Source organism: Prorops nasuta, unplaced genomic scaffold (genome assembly GCF_024137725.1).
Source record: "Prorops nasuta isolate Cenicafe-Biocafe unplaced genomic scaffold, Cenicafe_Pnas_1.2 PNAS00032, whole genome shotgun sequence".
Lineage (NCBI taxonomy): Eukaryota > Metazoa > Arthropoda > Insecta > Hymenoptera > Bethylidae > Prorops > Prorops nasuta.
In genome coordinates, this window is record NW_027116829.1 from 137410 (window position 1) to 153760 (window position 16351).

At 50.3% G+C, this 16351-nt stretch overlaps 1 protein-coding gene across 2 annotated transcripts in view; it reads right to left on the reverse strand.

Annotated features, from left to right (window-relative positions):
* Positions 1 to 16351, reverse strand: part of LOC136783195 (acetyl-CoA carboxylase-like) — a 21757-nt gene continuing 5406 nt past the window's right edge. Inside the window, exons 2-7 of one of the 2 annotated variants that reach the window (XM_066743123.1) lie at positions 15661 to 15885; positions 10329 to 10452; positions 1920 to 7538; positions 1529 to 1808; positions 1159 to 1439; positions 1 to 1028 (exon numbers count right to left, since the gene is read on the reverse strand). In XM_066743123.1, coding sequence (XP_066599220.1) covers positions 414 to 1028; positions 1159 to 1439; positions 1529 to 1808; positions 1920 to 7538; positions 10329 to 10452; positions 15661 to 15885 — 7144 coding nt within the window. In that variant the 3' untranslated portion in view covers positions 1 to 413. Of the gene's footprint in view, positions 1029 to 1158; positions 1440 to 1528; positions 1809 to 1919; positions 7539 to 10328; positions 10453 to 15660; positions 15886 to 16351 lie in introns of those variants that run through there. The other variant, XM_066743124.1, reaches the window with a different exon arrangement.

Here is a 16351-nt window from a genome sequence, read left to right on the forward strand (position 1 = left end):
CTAAAAATAAATATGTGTTTTTCTATAATCCCATTTACACACGCTTACACAGTATATAATAGCAATAATAATGATAATAATAATAATAATAATAATATGATAATAAAGTGGTGGAAATGTTGAGGAAAATAGGAGCCACCCTTTATATTCCTTTTTAGCTTTAGCCGTTCAGCATCGAGACATTTTTCCCATAACAAGAGTAAAAATATGAATGGAAGGTATTCTCCCTCTGACCATGAGAATAACGCGCTAATTACTCTGGTATTATTCGGTAGATTATCGACACACAAGGGCAGCAATGTCGCGCAGATCTCTGTACAATTGATCGTAGGATCGATCGATATTGCTGGGAATAGGGGAGAAGATTTGTTGGAAATACATATGGGGAAAATGTGTAGGGGAGAGGGGGATTATTAGGAAGAGGTGGGCGAATCATTATGATGCTCCTGAGCGGTACCCTCGAGCTGCGCCAGAGCTCTTTGCAATTCCGCGCGCTCCGAGGGATTCAACCTATGTACAATTTCGAGGACCGCGTTGAGCTTTACGTCGGGGATGCTGTCGAGAGACTCCTTGATACGCGTGACCACCGCATCCTGTTTTACGCAGGTAACGTTGCGCGACACAACGCTATTCTCGCTCTGCCGTTGACTCTCGAGCCAGAGCGTGGCCGCCTCGTCTTGATCCCAGAGATAGGACTCGGTGGCACCCTTATCCTCGATGAACCATCTCCGTAACATCGGCCCTACCTGCCTCACGTCCAAGCTGGGCTGGGTAGATAAAATTTCACTCTTGATCTCCTCCTCGTGCAATCGTCTGCGCAATCTCCAATAGAATATCCTGCGGGCCTTTCGCCATGGCACAATCTCGTTGATGCAATTGACCTCGAGCATCCTCTCGGGCGTGTCGTGGAGGTCCGCAAAGTGAACCGCCACCTGATGATACATCGGCTCCAAAATCTTCTCCCTCTTGTTGATCTGGCTCTCTATCTGTGCCTTGTCGTCCGGTGAGTTGGCGCTCGATAATTCCTCCTGCGGGTGTGGGGGCAATTGGGAGTTGGACCGGCCGTTAATAGAGTTGCGTACAATGACAAAAGAAATATCTTAACGCGGTGCACACGGGGGAGAAACGAGTGGCGGCGACTCGGCGCGCCGGGCTTACCTTGAGCTTTTGGATAACGGGATCCATCCGATGCATGGCCTTGACGGTGTCCTTGGTTCGGAATTTAATTTCAACGATTCCGTCGGGCTCCAGTACACCGCCCCTGCTGGTATTATCGGCGAACATCTCTATATATCGGGGATTTATGGTGGGATCCAAGACTGCCCAGGCGCCGCCACGAAGCTCTCCGTAAGGCGGTATGTAGATGAATATCGGTCTGGTGTACTCTCTCAGACCGTCGACTATGTAAGCTCCGAATTTCATGACTTGCTCGTACATGTCTGGAAAAGAGGCGGATGAGAGTTTGTTCGACGGATAAAAGTATAAAAAATTGCGGGGGCGCGCTGGCGCACGAGGCGAAGCAACCCACCTTTCATGCCGCTGGAGAAACCTCTCCAATTGGCGAAGATGAACAGCGGAATTTCTTCCTTGGAAAAATCTTTGATGGCCTGCGCGGTCTTGTAAGCGCTGTCCGGGAACCAAACCTGGCCCGCTTGGGAGATGGTTTTCGCCTCGGAGTCCAAGTTGGCAGGATCCGCGGGAAGGTGGAGCTCGACGGTCCTCGACTCGGCGGCGATGACACCGCACGGTATTCCTCCGAGTTTCGCTCGTCCTGCAACTACAGTTTGAGCCCAAGGTCTCATAATTTCCTAAAAAAAGAAAAAAAGAAAAAAAAGAAAAACGGAAAGAAAGAGAGAAGAGCAGAAGGCGCGCGATGGAGAGAGCGGTGCGAGGATGTAGAGGGGGAGGAGAGGACATACCTGCCAGGAGCCGCGATCGAAGAATCCGCTCTCCCAAAGGTTCGAGTCGCTCGGTGAGAATCTCCCCTCGAACATGAGCCTCGGATCGTAGGCGGTCTTGGTGGGCATAAAGGTGATCTCCCGGTCGATCGGATCGATGCAGAGACGGGGCCTGTGTATCGGTAGACGCGCGCCTTTCCTCTTCGGTACGTAGCTGAGCCACTTGAGGGTGGTCGCCACCCCATCGAGATCCCTGGGATCCGTCGCGTGGGAAATGCCGTTGTTGTGCATTATCTGGATACCGCCCAATTGATTGTTGCTGGCGTAGACCTTGCGGCCGAGGACCGCGTTGATGGCTCTGTACCCGGTCAAGATAATGTGCGAGTTTTCGATCTGAATGACCCTCTGGCCGAGCCTTATGAGGTAGGAGCCGATGCCGATGGCTCTGCACGAAACTATGGATATAGTGACGATCTCCTCGTAAGCCAAGGAGGTCTCGGCGGCGATCAATCCGGCGTACTTGAGATTCTCCACGCCCAAGCCGTAGTCCTTGCCGATGATGTCGGTGATCTTGTAGCGCGCCTCGCCGGCGGGATCCTCGATCAGCGAGGCTTTCAAGGAATTGAACGGCGCCAATTTGGCGTAATCGTCGGGCGTCAGATAGATGTACTTGAAGCCCTTCTCCGGCTCGTTCTCGTCCTCCCAGGCGATCCTGAAGAGAGCCTTCACCTCCTCGGCGAGGCCTATCCTAGCGCCGGAGTTTGCCGAGAAGTAGACGCGCGGTACCTTGAGCTGCCTCGCCCTCTCGGACGCCCTGTAGAATACCAAGTCCTCCCTCGTGCCGAACGATCCGATCTGGTAGGTGATGTCGTTGGCGATCAGTATTATGTCCCTACCCTCGGGATACTCCGGTGTGTACATGGTCAATCTCCAGGCTACCATGCCGACGTCGTTCTCACCTGGTAGCCTCTTCTGCTCGACGAGGTTGTCACCCTGGAGGAGCAGCTCCACGCAGTCCATCACAGGATTGGGTGGAGCGATGTGTTGTTGTTGTTGTTGCTGCTGCTGCTGCTGCTCTCCCACCTCGCTCGATAGCCCGGCACGCTCCTCGGCGTACCTCTGCCAGATCTTGTCAATCTGCTGCCTGAACATATCCGGCAGATCGTAGACGTAGGTGGTACCGAGGCTCTGGGCCTGAAACCTCTTGGCCTGGAGGTAGTCCTTGGTGAGGTAGGGCGTGGATATCGGCAGACCGTGCATCGGTCCAGGCCGGAAGTTGTTGCCGGCGGCGACGGCGCTCTGGGGCGGATAGGACTCGAACCTGATGATCCCGGTGTTGGCGTCGGTCGACTCGGTATACAGGTGAAGGTCTATGCTGTAGCCGCTGTCGTTGGCTATGCAGAGCCTCAGGTTGGAGGTCTGCTTGCCCGGGGCGGGCCTTATCGTCATCTTGATCTCGGCCTGCCTGACCCGCAGCTTCCAGAGCCTCGGGCCGTAACGCAGGACCATGCTGGTGACGCTCTCCTCTATCCTGGCCGGGTCCATGATGACGGTCGGCACGAAATTCAGGAATATGTGATTGCACTCGGTGCGCTTGGCCAGCGGATGGGAGAAGGCGACCTCGAGCTCGTCCATGGCCTCGAGGAGCACCCGCTCGCCCTCGTTGTGAAGATAGTCGAAGCTGGCCTCCTTGGTGATGAGATCCGAGTGCCGTATGATGGACCGTATGAAGAATCGGTAGTCGGTCACCTGCTGTCCCTTGGCGACCTTCGCCTGGCCCAGATAGAGGTGCATCTTTTGATTGGAGGTCGGCAGAGCCTCGAGATCGTAGGTCCTCATTCTGTTGAGCTCCAGCTGGAAGGCGCAGCCGGGCTCGAGGTGACGATAGATCCTGTCCTCGACGAATCCGTCCCGTTGTCGGAAAGTGAAGAATTTCGGGAATTGTCTCTTCTTGAGGGCGGCGAAGGTGACGCGCCTGATCCCGCGAGAGACGAGCTCCTCCTTGTTGCCGGCGCACCAATCGCCGAACATTCTGGCCATCGCCGCGTCGTCCTGCTGGCCGTTTCCGTTCTCCTGCACCGCTATGCTCAGTATGTGAACGGGTTCGACCGGTCTGTCGCCGCCGCCGCCACCTCCCCTCTCAACGACGGTTCCTCCTCCGGCGGCGGTGGCGGCACCACCACCACCACCACCACCACCACCACCAACGCCGGCAGAAGGAGGATCCATGGAATTGCTTATGGAGACGTTGATGGAGGTACTGTGACGAGACTCGCTGGCCCCGGTAGCAGCGTCGACGGCCTCGAGGACCTTGGCCGAGATGGAGTTGGGCGAGGAGAGGTCCTCCAGGAGGTCGAGCACCTCGTCCGAGTACTGACCAAACTGATGGAGATCCTGAAAGGCCGCCATCGCGCCGGTCCTGTGATTAACCGTCGCCTGATTTCGTCGATTGGGATGATTGTTCGGTAGCATGAATTGAAAGTGCACCAGCGGTATCTCGCCGGAGAGCTCGAGGTGCTGGAGGCAGGTGAGCTCGTAGCTGATGTAGGCCCGTCTCACGTAGACCTCGAGGGCGGCGTTGCACACGGCCCGATTGGAGTGGTAGAAAAAGTCGTGGAGAATGTCGAAGATGGAGGTCTCGGAGAGTATGAGCTTCTGCAGGTTCTCCGGATGAAAGTCGTGGCCGTACATGTCGACCGCCGAGAGGAAGATGGACTCCATTTGATTGTGCCTGAGCTCGTAGGCCGGCTGATGGGCGGCTATGAGCACCTGCCTGGCCCTCAGGGCGACTCTGCTGTGCTCCGTTCGATTGAGGCTGGTGAGCTCGGTGAGGGTGCTGGAGAGCTCGTCGGTCAGGCCGGGCTCGTTCGCCCAGAGGTGATCTATCAGCATGGTCACCAGGACGTTCTTCTTGGTCACCTGATTGTGGCTGAAGATGACGGCGGTGACGGTGGCCGCGTCGTCCTTGTAACGATCTATCAGGGCCGAGACGCACTTGTCGTAGTGGCCCTGCTGAAAGTGGCTCTCGACCGTGAAGTACTGGCGCAGCAGCTCGTGCACCGCCGTCTTCATTCTACCGCGAATGCCGTTGCGGTACCTCTGTACCAGCTGAACGATCGCCTGAGTGGTGAGGAAGAATACGTCCCTCTCGGAGCGCTTGGAGAGGGTCGCCGCGTGACCGTCTATCACCGCGGCGATCTGCTGGCTGGGAAATTGGGCCAGCACCGAGGTGATGTTCCTCTCGTACAGCGACATGAGCTTCCTGATCTTCTTCTCGACGGACGGCGGTATCCTGCCGGATATCGTGGCTATGACCTCCTGGAGCTCGAGGAGGGGCAGGCTGGGGTCGCGCAACGAGTACATGAACCTCTCGATGAGCTCGCGCAGCCTCGGCAGGTGATAGGGATCGGGCAGGCAGTAGCCCGCCAGGGTGTTCTCGAGGGCCGCCCGGTACTTGGAGTGCAGATGATTGAGCTTCTCGGGTATGGCGGGTGCCACCGGGGCCGGGAATTGGCCGGTGTACTCCTGGGCCTTGGTCACGAGGGACGGGTCGTCGAGGTCGAGCCTGGCGATGAGAGTGCCTGCCTCGAGTACCGCCCCGGGCCTCTTCACGTAGAACACGTTGCCGGACTCGCCGGCGGTCACCGTCATCACCATCTTCATCACCTCGATCTCGGCGTAGGCCTTGCCGGCCTCCACGTGGCCGCCGTCCTCTAGGAGGAAGCTTATCAGCTTGCCGGCCGAGGGCGACCTCAGCAGGGACGGATCGTTGTCCTTCTCGAACACGCAGGTCTGATTGCCTATGACGATCCTGTAGCGGTCGACCTCCTCCCTCATGTAGGTGGTGAAGCTGGCACCGTCGAGGGAGAGTAGGAGGCCGCCGTCGGAGAGACGATGGAGCTCCACCTCCTTGTACGAGCCGTTCATCACGAGGAAGTAGCTATTGGGGCCGGACTTGGCGGCCTGCACCCTGTACTTGTAGCCGTCGTTTATCAGCTCGACGTCGACGATGTTCTCGAGATCGTTGCTCGCCTGTATCTGTCCCTTCTCGAGGGCCGTCTGGAAGCCGGTGAAGGCCGCGGTGATGCTCCGGTCGGCGATGTGGAGGGCGCCGCAGGTGACGGCCAGCAGGACGTCCGGCTTCTCGCTCCTCACGCGCTCGGCGATCAGCAGGTCCAGCCAGGCCGTGTCGATGTTGTTCGATTGGAAGGACTCGGTCTCCAGCAGGGTTATCAGATACTCCACGGTGGTCCTGAAGTCGCCCCTGATGCTGAGCTCCTTGAGCGCCACCACGAGGTTCTCCCGGGCCTGATGGCGGTCCTCGCCCCAGGAGAAGCAGTGGCCGAACTGGGAGTCGGCGAACTCGTGGAGGCCGCCGGAGGCCCCGACCGAGAAGTAGCCCCAGACGTTCTTGGAGGAGCGAAAGTTGAGCTCCTGCACGGTGCCGGAGCTCGGCTTGAAGCCCTCGTCGGGATTCTCGCTGGTGATCCTGGCGGCGATCACGTGGCCCCAGGGCTGGGGCTTGTGGCGCGGCCTGTCAAAGTCGATCGGGTTCTCGCCCCAGGGGCTCTCGCCGTACAGCAGGCGCACGTCCTTTATGCGACAGAGCGGCAGGCCCATGGCGATCTGCAGCTGGGCGGCCGGCAGATTCACGTCGGACACCATCTCGGTGCAGGGATGCTCCACCTGGAGGCGGGGATTGAGCTCGAGGAAGTAGTACCTGCCGGCGGTGTCGTAGAGGTACTCGACGGTACCGGCGCTCACGTAGCCGACCATCTTGGCCAGTCGCACGGCCGCCCTCTCCATCTCCTCGAACACCTCCGGCTTGGCTATGACCGCCGGCGCCTCCTCGATGATCTTCTGGTGCCTGCGCTGTATCGAGCAGTCGCGGCCGAAGAGGGATATCGCGTTGCCGTAATTGTCGGCGAGCAGCTGGACCTCGAGGTGCCTCGCGCACTTGGCCAGCTTCATGATGAAGATGGGCGAGCCCGGTATCTCGGTCTGCACCTGACGGAAGAGGCTCGGCAGCTCCTCGGCGTTCTCGACCTTGCGGATGCCCTTGCCGCCGCCGCCCTCGCTCGCCTTCACCATTACCGGGAAGCCGATCTTGTTGGCCGCCGCCAGGCACTCCTCCACGCTCGACACGCAGCCCTTCTTGAACAGCTCCGACGAGATCTTTATCTTCTTGCCGCTGTAGTGAGCCTTGAGCTCCGAGCCGGACCACGGCAGGGTCGGCACGTCCGCCGTTTGCGCCACGATGCTCGAGGCTATCTTGTCGCCGAGCGCCCACATCGCCCTCTCCGACGGACCGATGAAGCATATGTTGTTCTTGTGCAGCAGCTCCGGTAGCTTGGGATTCTCCGAGGCGTGGCCCCAGCCGGCCCACACCGCGTGGACCTGCGTTCGAATCGCAATGTCCACGATCAGCTCGACGTTGGCGTAATTGTTGTTGTTGCTACCCCCTGGCACCGGGACGTACTGGTCCGCCATCTTTATGTACTCGGCGTTGGCCTTGAGGTCTTCCGGCGTCACCATCACCACGAAACGTATTGCCCTTTCGTTCTTGAACATCTCGTACGACCATCTTCTCACCGATCTCATGCATTTCACCGCCGCTATTCCGTTGTTCGCTATCAGCACCTGTCCACACGGACCAGCCAGAGGAATCAGTATATATATGTATATACTATATTAGAGGGTGGTCGTTGAAAACAAATTTTTTCACGGATCCCCATGCAAAAACCACTAGTATTTGATGAGAAACTACAGTGCTTGAAACCTGTGGCCTCACACAAATGATAGAAACACGTGCCTCGATGCGAGATCAAATACAATTTTCGAAGAATTTTACAGTTTTTCGCAGATAACTCATGAAATATTCGATTCTATGAAAAGATGCATATAACCTTTTCTCCGAAGAATTAAATTCTACATAATAAAGCTTCTATACATTTTTCTTCTAGAATGCATACTAATCGAGATATTGCTGAAAAATCGATCCTCTTTTTCGTTTATACACATTATATTATGATATGTTTATATGAATAATTATTTTCAGTTTACCGTACAATTAACATATTTTATTAAATTAAGAGAAATAAAATGTGTAACTAGAGCGAAATAAGAATAACTACTCATATGAGCATATGTCAATATATAATATGTGTATAAAGGAAAAAGAGGATCGATTTTTCAGCAATAACTCCATTAGTATGCATTCTAGAAGAAAAATGTATAGAACCTTTATTATGTAGAATTTAATTCTTCAGAGGAAAGGTTATATGCATCTTTTCATAGAATCGAATATTTCATGAGTTATCAGCGAAAAACTGTAAAATTCTTCAAAAATTATATTTGATCCCATTGAGCCACGTGTTTCCATCATTTGTCAGGCCACAGGTTTCAACCACTGTAGTTTCTCACCAAATACTAGTATCTTTCAAGGATCCGCCAAAAAATTTTTTTTTAATGACCACCCTAATATACAGGGTGTAACGAAACGACCGCCTTTTCTCGTAACTGGAGGTTCGGGGTGACAAACTGAATGCACGTGTAAAATTTCGTTCGAATCGTTCAAGAGGTTTAAAAGTTATTTCTATTTAAAAATCACCCTTTTTCAGTCCTTTTCGAACGACTTTAACTGCATAATGGAAAGTGGAGAAAGTGAAAAACAATTGATGAGCACCCAGCTAGAATGTTAAAATTATCGATCGCGTGCGGTAATACTTTTGCTATTTAATTCTTTAATCTGGCTATTAGATTAATTTTAAAAATAACAAAATCCTTTATATTACAATTCCAATTCAATTCAGTACAAGCATCATTGACTGATTTGATGGAAAGAGCGAGTTGACGCAATGTAAAGGAAAGTATCAAAAGCTAAGATATCGCGCGAGCGCAATGATAACTTAATAGACAATGCATGAGGGCATTCTCTTTCTACTAACGAAGCTAAAGGGAATGATTCAAAATCAATACATTGATGAAGGAGAAAACTAAACTCACCCATTAAATGTTCTGCAAGTTCCTTTAAATCGAAGTTTTTGAAAAAGCTTCATACTGGCTCCTCGATGATTTCCAGAAAGCACACTATCATTGATTTTGCATTTAAACACTTGTGAATTTAAACAAATTAGGTATTAACCTACGTTTCTTCAAAACACTGGAGAATTTGACACTTTTGAACTGTTTGAAGTAGGGTGATTAAGAGTGGTCGAAACGAATTATTGATTATTCTATCTCTCTGTGTCTCTCTTTTCAGCCTACTTCAAACAGTTCAAAAAGTGTCAAATTAACCGGTGTTTTGAAGAAACGTAGGTTAACACCTAATTTGCTTAAATTCGCGAGTTCTTAAATGCAAAATCAATGAAAGTGTGCATTCTGGAAATCATCGAGGAGCCAGTTTGAAGCTTTTTCAAAAACTTCGGTGTAAAGGAACTTGGAGAACAATAATGGGTAAGTTTAATTTTTTCTATCATCAATGAATTGATTTTAAATAATTCTTTTTACCTTCGTTTGTAGAAAGAAAATGCCTTGATGTGTTTCCTATTAAATTATCAGTGCAGTCGCGTGACATCTTAGCTTTTGATACTTTCCTTTTCATTCTATCTTCTCCCTCTTTCCATCAATTCAGTCAATGATACTTGTATTGAATTGATTTGGAATTGTAATGAAAAGGATTTTGCTATTTTTAAAATTAATCTAATAGCCAAATTAATGAAATAAATAGCAAATGTATTATCGCGCGCGATCGATAATTTTTACATTCTAGTGGGGTGTTCGTCAATTGTTATTTCACTTTCTCCACTTTATTATGCACAGTTAAAGTCGTTCGAAAAGGACCGAAAAAGGGTGAGTTTTAAATGGAAATAACTTTTAAACCCCTTGAACGATTCGAACAAAATTTTACACGTGCATTTGGATGGTCACCCCGAACCTCCAGTTACGAGAAAAGGCGGTCGTTTCGTTACACCCTGTATATATATATACGTAATATACGGCAAACATGACGCGCGCGCTCTCTCTCTCTCCCCTCCCTCTTGACCAAACGCAGAGAGGGGGAGGGGGGGGGGGGGGGGAGCAGAAGAAGAGAATCCGCTTTGGGAAAAACCAAAGAGGCCTATATATATATATATATATATATATATACGAGCGCGTATATACTTGACGGCGCGGCCTTTTCCGCCGCCGTGTTTGACCGAGGCAAATCAGGAGAGATCAAAGTACACACTCTATTATATTATATGCGCGCGTCGTCCTTGCCAATATAATATTTCACGGAAGGAATAAACTTGTGTGTCGTACGCGCGAGAGCGGCAACTGATTTGCGTCAGAGATTCATTCTCGCAGCGACGTTTCAATTTTTACAGGAGAAATCTTGGGAGCGCGAGCGTGCGCGCCTGCGTGCAATGGCTCTCTGCACATATTTACCTTGTTTATCACTCTGCTACCGCCGAACCTGTGGACGAATTCTTCCGGTGTCGCAACCGTGAAATCCTTCTCTTGAAGCCTGCTCTGAGTCTGGATCATCACCGTTCCCTGCGACATGCTGGGCCTGTCGAGAAGATCAACGCGTTTCTCTTTTACTTCCATATACGCTTCTCGCGCTCCTCCCACACATCCTTCTTATACCTATTCTTATAAAATAACAACAACAACGCAATCCCTCTCGTCGCATCGTATATGTACATTTTTTTCACTATCGATATTTATCCGTAAAGAGTGCTGACTCGCTCTATTTCTCCTTCTCCATTGAAATATACGACGGAGAAATTGCGCAAGCATCCAGCGTACGTGGCAAAGCCAAAAAAGCCAATCTCTCTCCTTGGAAAAAACCCTATTCACTCCGCGCTTATACTTATTCTTTTCTTCGTGATGCACGCGTGTATCTATATGCATTTAGTTTGACGATTTGAAGAAAGTTAAAAAAACGTGCGCTCGTGTGTCATTGAAGAATCGACAATGGGAGCGAGGGGGGTGTTTGCTCATTGCTGCTACCAAGCAATTGTGCATAGACTAGCGGTTTTTTCTTTTCTTTTCCTTGCGCCAGTCGGAGCTTCGGCATACGATTACGAGCAGCGACAAAAAAAAGACGTAACGAACGACGCAAGTCGATGAAACGCCCGCAAAAACGACAAGCTCCAGTCACACGCGAAAAAACTCTCTTTTTTTTTCTTCCCCTCTCCATCAGAGAGAGAGAGAGAGAGAGAGAGAGAGAGGGATTGACAAGTGTGATGGGGAAGGGGGGGGGGATAGAAAGAAGGGAGGGATCGTTTGCTTCGGACCGTTTTGACAATAAAATTTCTTAGGGCCAATGAAAAATTTGAACTGGAGGATATATTAACTATAGAGAGACATGTACGCGCGTGTGTGATGGGTGTATATATCATTACGTTAATCCAGGAGAGGCGGTGGGGGGTGCAAGGAGTCCATCCTTTCGTGGCTCGTCCTCTTCCTCTTTCGCTTGAAAATCCTGCTTCTCAAGGTTGACTTTGGCCACCCCGGCCAGCAGATTATCCGAGCTTTTCCATATAGGATCCTTCTCGGTGCTCTGAGCCAGTACGAATCGTTTCATGCGCTTCATCCTGACCGATCTCTGGTAATCCGTGCCAGGAGTTCTTATAAAATTCACTAATTTGTCGATCCCGGAACGTTGCAAGGATCCAGTGGTGGTGGTGGTGGTGGTGGCGGCGGCGGCGGCGGCGGAGGCTGCAGCCGCGGTAACATCCAGCTGCCAGTTTAAATCTCCTTTCGGGAAAACTATCTGATCCAGCGATATTTGTTTGGTAAATTTCCTGATCGGATCCACTTTGAAGCCGGACTCGCCCACTTGATCTTTCTACTCCTCCCGATTGTTCGAGGCTGTTGCTGCTGCTATACAGCAACTGCGCGTCTCTGCAGCGTATATAGCTGTAGAATCACCGTGACGAGTTCAAGAAATCTGTAATAGGTATATAGGTGCGCGTGTAATCTTACGAGATCCTCGTGCGAGCAAGGACGTGTAGGTATAGCTATAATGCAGGTCTCTCGGAAGTTTCCTTCTTCCTTCGCGATATTCTCTCACTTTATCCAAAAAGTGCGGAACAAGGTAGTGACGCGACTACTCGTCGTTTATTGGCTCGCGTCCAGTGGTGGCGCGCGCGAGGATGCTCTCTTTAACGCAGGACTCGTCGGCATGCACTGACAGACAAATTTGTCAAAGAGCGCAAAAGATTCGCTCCTTTAGCTTCTTTGGCGTCGCGAGTGCGCAGAGGACGCGTCGCGGCTGTTCCTCCTCAAGCAAGAAATATTTTTCAACCAAACTCTGAATTCCGATTAAAGGTCGACAAAAGCAAGGAGGAGGGGATCCTACGAATGTATATATAGTGGGAGAGAGGCACGCTCGCGCGGACGGGCGAAACGAAGACTCGAGCGATACTGCGATAAAATAACACCTGCTCGTTCTCTCGATCGCGAACGACGACGACGACGATGGAATGGGAGGGGAGGGGACAGACTCGCGTATACTCGCGCAAACTATATGACAATAACGCGATGATTCTTGGAGAGATCTTTCCACTTGAGGGTAGGAGGAGGGAGACGAGCGAAAAACTTGATAATCGGGCGCGTGTGCCGATGGAGCAGAAAAATGGGAGACGCGAGACAAAAAAAAAGTCGAGGGAAGAAACGAAAAGTATATATATATATATATATATATACGTGCACGGTTCCCACACAATTGAATCTACCATGCACATACGACAAGGAGAAAATTATATCGATTAAATTTACATATTTATACGCGAGATGCGCGTGGATGATGGACTATTTAGCATCACCCCTCCCCTCCCATCCAACGAGAGGTTCGTTCCTATCGTGCGGGGCGCGCGAGAGGAAACGATTAGCCGTCGCATATACACATATATAGAAGCTAGGCTCGTGTTCGAAGGATAAATCACTAGCGAGCATCGAGAGTCTCCTCAGTCGCGTTTTCTTCCCAGTGATCTCGGCTGCTGCTGCACTACGCGCAACGGTGCAGCGTGCGTTCATGCACCTTGGATACTGTCGCTTTGCTCCAGCACGCGCCCGCGCCCGCCCTACTGATATGCATTGGAGGAACAAGATTGACCCGCGCGAGTGCGGAAGCTCTGTTCCTTCGGCCGGCCGCGACCGATGCAAAATCATCGCTCACTTGGAACTCTCGCATCCATATCCTTCAACGGGCCGATATTACGAGGCAAGAAAAGTTTTATTATCCACGATAAGCTCGAGCAGGAGCACGCGCAAAGCTAGCCATCGAGGAATGATACATTGGAAGACAAATATTTCTTGCTATGGTGCGCGTTCTTAGAAATTTAGAGTGAAAAATGAGGAAGAGTTGGAATCACGCGCGCGCGCAAACAATTAAGCTACGCCATTGAAAGAGCCTCCTATATACCGCAACTTTCTAAGTTACCGTTAAGCTTTTCCGTCGCTAACGCTAGCGCTCGGTGTTTCGATAAGAGAGAGAGAGAGAGAGTGAGACACACACAAGGATATACTATAGGTGTCCCTTTCAATTTCTTCTCTTGCTCTTCTCTCTTTTTCTCTCTCTCCCCCCCCCCCCCCCCCTCCTCCTTTCATCAATCTCGAGAAAACAACTAAAACTCCAACTTGTCCATCCTCCTTATTTCTCTCTCTTTCGCGCGACAACAACAGCATATGTAGCAGGTATATATGGAAAAATCTTTCTAAAACGCATGCGTGTAAGCTAATCAGTATTAGCCGAGAGAAATTTTTCCTGGACACTTTGAGGGCACGCGCGGGGGCCGTTAAAGGCCCGCAGCACTGACGGTAACTACAATGGAGGTGTCCCCAACACCAACAGCTGTTGAGGCAAGAGCGTCGCGCGCGACTACGAACGTTCGCCACACGCCAACTAAACTGAACCGATAGCCGATAGTCTCCACTCTTGCCTCGCTCGCCTTTACTTTCATTCTCGATTACACGTCTATATACTATATAGTAGACATCCTTTCTTTTCCTTCCTTTGGTCTCGAGCGATGCGAGACGAGGTGGCCCACTCCCCTCCGTCGCTCTTTCCTCTTGCTTTCTCTCGCTCGCGTTACGGGCCCCCCCCCCCCCCCCCCCCCATTTCGTTCAGTGGCAATACGAGCGAATCGAGTGTGGCGAGCGAGCGAGAGAGAGAGAGAGAGAGAGAGAGAGTCCGAAAAGAGAAATGCTTACTCTTTTCTCCGAATGGAAACGAACATTATTTTTGCTGCCTGAAAAACGCTCTATATTCGGCTCGACAATAGAATCGTTTGGATATATAATGCAGAAAAAACCTCTTTCTCTTACTTTTTCTCCCCTTGCATTCCACTTTTCATTAGCTCCATGCGTTTATTCGCTATCGGGAAGTGTATAGCTCGTAAATTTTGCTGAATCCTAATAATTTCAAGCAATTCGACAAACCTCGGCTGAAATTGTTGAAATTGGTTGGAACAATTGATGCCATATATGTGTGTCAACATGACATTTTTTCTTTCTTTTTTACTGGTAAGGTTAAATACCAATGGAGCTTTTCAACGTTTCTATCGGCTCCTTCGCTAAAAAACAGAATAAAGTATCGAATAAAGAATGTATTGAATGACTGTGTGTAATCCGAACAATTATATAAGATTGATACGCGAGAGAGAGAGAGATGCTAACGGTAATCGCGATATGGCTCCAATTATTCTAGCCCCCCTCCCCCCTCCTGCCAATAACGGCAACTCACTTTTATACATATTTAAGAATGAATTGTTCGGAAAGAGGGAGAAAAGAGAAGAGTGATGAGAGACCTCGTCATGTAATAATCAGCTGCTTTGATCCCTGACTCTTTTTTTCTTTTCTCGATCGAAGCATCGAGAGACGCGTATACACAAATATGCATGCAGCTGAATAATTATATGCAAAGCAATAATCTCTGCTGCTGCTACGTACAGTATACTACACACGTTTGCGCCGGCCTCTTGCCAAAGGCAAGGACGCGCGAGTGCTTTAGAGGGTGGGGGGAGACTGATTTCCTCGAAATTCACGATTTCTATATATGAGCAGGAGGGGGAGAGAGGGATAGTCCCTCTTTTGTGAAAATTTCATTGCTCCGCAGCTTGGCGAGCAAACAAATGGACAAATTTATTTTACGTGATTTTGGTCCTTTATCAGGTATATAGCTGTGCAATAATTCGCGCGGTTTATACATTTGCCGTAGCGTCGTTTCCTCGAAAGAAATTGAATTTGTCCATACAATGATTGGCCGTGTCGAAAGACGATGTTGACAACGGTAGCTCGATTCGACGATTCGCACGTTTTTATTATTGTTTTTCTCGCGTTCGCTCGATTATTATTAAAACACGGAGCCAGTCAGCATGCAATAGTCGATATTGGAGCAAAACTTTTGCGCAAACAAACTGCTGCCTCTGTGCCCCTACCCCTGCTCCGTCCCTTTACAATATTTTCTTCCTCGCGATCTTTCTTATATAAGCAACTTTGAGTTGTTGTTCCGCCACCCCAAAAGGATGACCTTCCTATATCGATCATTATTACAAAGCAATATCAATTCAAAATTGATCCTCCTCCCCCCTCCTACGCGTATTTTTACACGTGGACAGAGAACGCTTGACAACGCACCTGTAATATAAAATGGAATAAAAATGGAAATAAGTTAAAATTAAAATTAAAATTAAAATAAAGATAAATGTGTAAAGGGGATGTTGAAGGGGAGGGTGGTGTGGTGCGGATGTGTGAGACGAGGAAGGAGTACCTGAGGCGCCTTCGACGTTCGACCAATCCAGGCATTGCGTTTTGGGAGGATTGCTGGTGGGAAGTGACGTCAGTGGGGAAGCTGTTGGTGCTTTCGCTGGGGAAGCTGTCCTCGTTCTCGAGCTCCTCGCTGGGATCCGGCTCACCGACTACAAAACTCACTGGAGCTTCGGTCACGTCGTTCGGCCCCGGTTGTTCCGGTCCGCCTGGTTGCATCTTCTCGCCGCTACCTTCGAAAACAATCCACGACCCTCTCAATCATCCCTATTTCTATATATATATATATATATATACATGTAGAAACCTTATCGCGTCCCTCGGCCGCCTCGTTGGCCAGCGCACACCCACACACCCCCCACACTCGTGCGAAAAGAGAGACATCCTCCTCCCTCCCATTTTTCATGCAAGTCATTATGGTGGTAACGGAGGATCGACGCACTCCGAACCATCTCCCGCGTCCAATTGTTAATTCATCAGCCACCAAACAAGCAAACGAGCAAACAAACTTTCGGCCCTATTATTGTTACTTTTATTTTATTCCAATGATCCAGCTCTTTTTCCCAGCCCCGGATAGACTCGCGTAATATTCCCTCCACCAACGACGAGACGAGACGAGACGAAACGATATCGACTTTACAATCCAAGTCACCCGCATATCAGCTGGCCCAGACAAATTAGAGACATCGTGCATC